The sequence below is a fragment of the Mus pahari genome, chromosome 17 (assembly GCF_900095145.1).
Source record: "Mus pahari chromosome 17, PAHARI_EIJ_v1.1, whole genome shotgun sequence".
NCBI classification, from domain to species: domain Eukaryota; kingdom Metazoa; phylum Chordata; class Mammalia; order Rodentia; family Muridae; genus Mus; species Mus pahari.
Window position 1 is genome coordinate 66,425,253 of NC_034606.1, and position 5,504 is coordinate 66,430,756.

The window sequence follows — 5,504 nt, forward strand, 5'->3', positions numbered from 1 at the left end:
CTCATTCCAGTGATACAAAGAAGCCACTGGGGTTATGTCTCATTCCAGTGATACAAAGAAGCCACTGGGTTTATGAAAGACAGTGCAGCTGAGTGCTTAAGGTCAACCCCCCAGTTGTCAGATTAGCTGTGCAGATCAGAGTGGGCAGACCCCTCCCCTAGGTACTGACATTCCAAGCAGCCCAGCCTTCAGGAGAATCAACTGGAGCAGAGGCTCCTGGAGGCTGTGACTCTACCAAAGAATGGCGAAAACCATATTCAGAGGAGCTCAGCTGTTGCCTCCTCTCTCCCAGGCCCCAAGGCTTCACTCCAAGGAGCCTAGCCACACCTGCTTCTTGACATTCTCAATCTCTGCTCGCAGTCTCTGGATCATCCTGTTGAGATCCATGATCTCGCTCTTGGTGCTCCTCAGGTCATCACCATGCCTGCCAGCTGTGGTCTGTAACTCCCCAAGCTGACAAGGGAGAGACAGAAGATCAGCACAGCCTTGTAAAGTGTGGGCAATCGGAGCTTAAGCAGCTTAGGGATGAATGCAAAGGTCCTACCTTGGTCTGGTACAGGGCCTCAGCCTCAGCCTTACTCCTCTGGGCAATATCCTCATACTGGGCCTTGACCTCAGCGATGATGCTGTCCAGGTCCAGGCAGCGGTTGTTGTCCATGGACAGGACCACAGATGTGTCACTGACATGACTCTGCATCTGGGACAGCTCCTACAGGGAACATGATCCCAAATGATGCCAGGGCTTCTCTAGTAGCAGAGATGCCTGAGAACAGAGCTAAATAATGGGGCAGTAGAAAACTAAGCTTTTATTTCAGGTCAGGCTATAACCTACAACATGACAGCAAAGGGGCTAAAAGAAAAGGGCAAATTGCAAAGATAAGCAGTGTATCTGCCTGTAAACACCAGCTCATGAGCCCAAGTGTGGCTTCTCCATGGAGCACCGGGCAGAGGCTATTATTTAGTAGCTGACTGTGATGGGGACTGTGGAGCTCAGGGAGAAGAGGGGCCCAGATGCTGCCGGTGGGAGGAGCAAAGGGAGCCTCCCCTGAGTGGAGCAGAGCTGAGTAGCATCCCAGTGGCTGGTTTTGTGGGTATGCTGTCTGTCCCCTAACATTGTGCTTGTGAAGTTGCTGGTGGGCAGTCTCTAGCAGCAAACTAAAGAGTCACCATGTCATAGAGAGTCCTCAGAAAGTTGATTTCATCTGTCAGACTGTCCACTTTAGCCTGCAGCTCCACTTTGTTCATGAAAGCTCCATCCACATCCTAAAAGAGAGAAAAGAAAAAAAAAACAGAGAATGGCCCCTGTTCCCTCCTACCCAAGCCTCTCTCTAAGCCCTCCTCTCTCTCACTTGTCCCTCTCCTGGCCCTTTCAAATGTAACTTCTCACTTTACCTTTTAAAGAGAACAGAAACAAAGTAGGGTGTAGTGTCGACTAAAAAACATTTGATTGATGCTATGTATAAATATTCATTAGCTCATATTACTAACTAGCTTGCTAGCTACAGTAGGGTTTAAAGATGAACCTCATCCTTCAAACATTTCCTAAGAATGTACGGAAAGAAGTAAGCCCTGCCCACAGCAGTACTCAGCTTCCTCTGTGGGAGACAAAGGGATTCTAGGTCTACCCCACAGCTCGCTCACCTTCTTCAGCCCCACAAATTCATTCTCTGCAGCAGTACGCCTGTTGATCTCCTCTTCATACCTGGACAAACAGAGCCACAGGTTAAGACAGTGATTTCAGAAATAGAGAGGTGGCTCAGCAGTTAAACATACTGGCTATTCTTCTTGGGGTCCTGGGGTCAATTCCCAGCACCCATCAGACAGCTCAAAAACTGGCTATCATCATAGACTCATAAGATCCAATGCCCTCTTCTGGTATGCAGATGTCAGTGCAGACAAAATACCCATATATAAAATACAGAGGTGGAAAAGATGAGGGCTCCATACATACATGCATACATACATGCATACATACATTCATACATACATACATACATACATACATACATGTAGAAAAGCTCAAGTGTACTGCCATGGTTTCACTTACACAAGCTGGAAAGCAAGCTCTATTCTAGCTCTTGAATTCCCACAGCCCTCCCTGGAGCCTGTCACCAAGCAGTGACACCCTCTTGTACAGTGGTGGAAGAAAGAACTCCCAGAAGCAGGTTATCCCTCTATGTGGGTCCTGACTCCTGAGGATGTCTAGAGCTCCCTCCAACCTCAGGAGTCCCTGTTCACTTCTCACAGATCTCAGGTGTGAACTCAAACTTAGAACCGTAAGAAGGAGGCAGAGTGAAGCCGCAGAATCAAGAGACCAGGCACGCTGAGTGAATTTGCACAATACAGCCCTGGACCAGGGCCCAGGAAGCATTCAGACCCAGCCCTGACCCAAACCCACTGCTTCAAAGTAGCAGCGACTGGAACGCGGGTGTGTGTGCCTCTTGATAACCTTCCTAGGTGATTCCTATAGTGTTTTCAGGAAACCCTCTTGCTCATCTGAGGGGAACCTGCCAGACACTAAAAAATATGTAAGGATCGGCCCCATAAGCATGAGTCCCCACTTGCCCAGCTTCTACCTGGCCAGACTTCATTCTATAAGCCTATCAGGAAAATGCTAACTAAAGACCTGTTTGAAAATCCAAAATAGGAAAGCCACCCCCATGGGGACCCATACTTCTTTTTGAAGTCTTCTACCAGGTCTTGCATGTTCTTCAGCTCTCCCTCCAGGCTCCCCTTCGCCCCAAGAAGCGAATCTAACTGCTTGCGCAGGCAGCTGATGTAGGATTCAAAGAAAGGTTCCAGGTTCTGGGGTCCTGAGCCAGAGCGTGTGGTCTGCTGCTGAAGCAGCTCCCACTTGGTCTCCAGGACCTTGTTCTGCTGCTCCAGAAAGCGTACCTGCATCAAGAGAAGAAGGTAGGGCTTTTCACCTGGCGCATGGCAGAGGGTAGGAAGTGGGGAGTAGACCCAGTCCTTCGATCAACGATGGCCTCTGTGCATCAGACTTTGGAGAAGATGTGGATTAGAAAAGGGAAAGCTGAGGGTTTGGTGCATTATCGCTGAATGAACACAGACCTGGAAATCCTCTACTGGATGTGTGTTGGGGACCTGATATCAGCTGGTGTATGCTGCCTATTTGATGGTCCAGTGTTGGAGAGATCTCGGGGGTCCAGATTAATTGAGACTGCTGGTCCTCCTACAGGGCCGCCCTTCTCCTCAGCTTCTTTCAAGGTTCCCTAAGTCAGCAACAGGGGTCAGCTGCTTCTGTCCATTGGTTGGGTGCAAATATCTGCATCTCACTCTTCCAACTGCTTGTTGGGTCTTCTAGAGTAAGAGACTGGAGTCCCCAGGGAGTTTTGAGGTCAAGTGGGGTGGGAGTGGGAACATCCACATGGAGACAGTAGGTGGGGAGGAGGTATGAAATGTGGAACAGTCAGGGGATGGATGTGGGGGGAGATAAAATATGGAGTGTAAAAATAAATAACTTTTGAAAAAACAGAGCAATAAAGTGATTCATAATGACAAAAAAAGAAGAAGAAAGAAAAAGGGAGAGCTGGCATGTATGGAGTACCTTGTATACCTCCTGTTTTCATATATTCTGTGTCCCTTAACCATTACAACCACCTGGACAGCATGAAGTCACCAAAGGTGAGGTGCATACAGAGTGGAAAAATGAACAGCCAAACCCAGGACAACCCGTGTCTGTTGGGATCCTTCAAAATAAAGCCACAGTGGGTCAGTGTGGCTATAATGACTTCTAACTGGTCTTTACGTACAAGCTTCTTTCGCCTCCATGAAGGTAGTAAAAATAGCCAGTGAATCCTCACAGGTGACCAAGGTTCACTCCAAATCCTGGGCTCATCTCTGCATTGGACCCAGCATGCCTTGCTCTGCCCCTTCATGGACACCTCGACTTCCGACTGACAGAGGCATAATATCCCTGGCTAGGTAAGGTGCAGTTGAAGATACAGAGAAGCCATCCCAAGATGTGTGCGAGGTTACTTAGTTGCTAGCTGAAAGTGTTGAGCAGTTCTTGTCAAAGAGAAGGTAAGCTATTTCTGGTTTGCGACTAAATTCTTCAGACCTAAAGCAGACTTAAGCCCCGCATCTCAGCACTGCAGGGAAATTAAGACCGGAACCCTTCTCTCCTTCCTCAGCTGGAACAACAGGACAGAAAGAACAAGAAAGGTGTTCTCAATATCCTGGAAACAGAATATCACAGGACCGGACATCCCCCTGGCAACTTCATAAACCAACTCCTAGGAGTTCAAACACCCACAATGCCTCTAGGCCTTGCCCTTACCTTGTCGATGAAAGAAGCAAACTTGTTGTTCAGGGTCTTGATCTGTTCACGCTCCTGGGCCTTCACTTGCCCAATCTGGGGGTCAATCTCCACATTGAGGGGCTGCAGGAGGCTCTGGTTGATGGTCACTTCCTGGATTCCCCCAGGGCAGCTACCAGGGCCAAAGCTACCAGGCCTACCAAAGCCACCAGCTCCTCCAAATCCAGAAGCTCCCCCAAAGCCACCTCCCATTCCTCTGCTACCACCAAAGCTACCTCCGTAGCTACTTCCAAAGCCACTGCCACAGCTGCTACGCCCTCCACTGAAGCCACCAGCCCGGGAGCCACCAGCCGCCACGCTGATAGAGATGCTCTTGCTGCCACCCAGGCTGTAGAGGCTGTGACTGCCAAGGCTACCCGCTCCACTCCGGAAGCCACAAGCCCCTCCGCCGGCTGCCCCAGAGCGAGCCACACAGCTGCTCCTGCTGCTGCCAGATACCACAGCCGAGCGGCCAGAGAAGCCCTGGCTCCCACAACTGAAGGATTTCTTGCAGGCTTGTCTGCTCATAGTGAGGAGTGTGGCAGTGAGCTAGCAATAACTGAGCAAAGGGCTGAGGAGAGGATGGGGATTGCAGGGGAAGCTGGCCTTTATATCCCGGGCTGCTTGACTTGGCAGAAGGAGAGGTAGGCAATTACCTGAGAGTCATCTCGGGTTTGGTTTGCCTCACAGGCAACAAGTTACTTCTTGGTTCTTAGCACACCTCAAAGATAATCCTCTGGGCCAAAATGGCTTTGCTTTCTTAGCTTAATCACCCAAACTTGCCTCAGTTGACAAAAGGCCGAGCTCTCTCCTCCCTCCCAACATGTGGTTTCCTCAAGAATTTTTGAGAGTTAAGCAGAACCCATTACAGCAAGATGAGCTGGCTCTAGACCCTAAGGGATTAGGGGCCCTTGATCTCCATGACAAGGGCCATTAGAACTGGTTAACCTCTTCCAGGGATCTGAATCCCAGGCCTAAATTCATTGAACAATTTGTTATGAGCCAGGTTCTGTGGCACTCCCATAGTGCCCAAGCTGTTTCTCTCATTGCCAGACACTGCCTTCTCATAACACCTGTGCCCTGTGTTTCAGAGAGCACTTAGAGAGGAGCTAACCATGAAAAATGAATGCATTGACATGGGATCCAGTCTGCTACCTCTGTAGTCAAAGGCTTCCATCTAAGCAGA

The 5,504-nt window shown here is 49.5% G+C and overlaps 1 protein-coding gene across 2 annotated transcripts in view; it reads right to left on the reverse strand.

The window, feature by feature from the left end:
* Positions 1-4,902, reverse strand: part of LOC110335099 (keratin, type II cytoskeletal 2 oral) — a 9,448-nt gene extending 4,546 nt beyond the window's left edge. Inside the window, exons 1-8 of one of the 2 annotated variants that reach the window (XM_021217173.1) lie at positions 4,753-4,846; positions 4,585-4,722; positions 4,301-4,509; positions 2,675-2,895; positions 1,642-1,702; positions 1,168-1,263; positions 545-709; positions 328-453 (exon numbers count right to left, since the gene is read on the reverse strand). In XM_021217173.1, the coding sequence (XP_021072832.1) occupies positions 328-453; positions 545-709; positions 1,168-1,263; positions 1,642-1,702; positions 2,675-2,895; positions 4,301-4,509; positions 4,585-4,722; positions 4,753-4,846 (1,110 nt within the window). Of the gene's footprint in view, positions 1-327; positions 454-544; positions 710-1,167; positions 1,264-1,641; positions 1,703-2,674; positions 2,896-4,300 lie in introns of both variants that reach the window. The other variant, XM_021217172.1, reaches the window with a different exon arrangement.
* Positions 4,903-5,504: the final 602 nt, after the last annotated feature.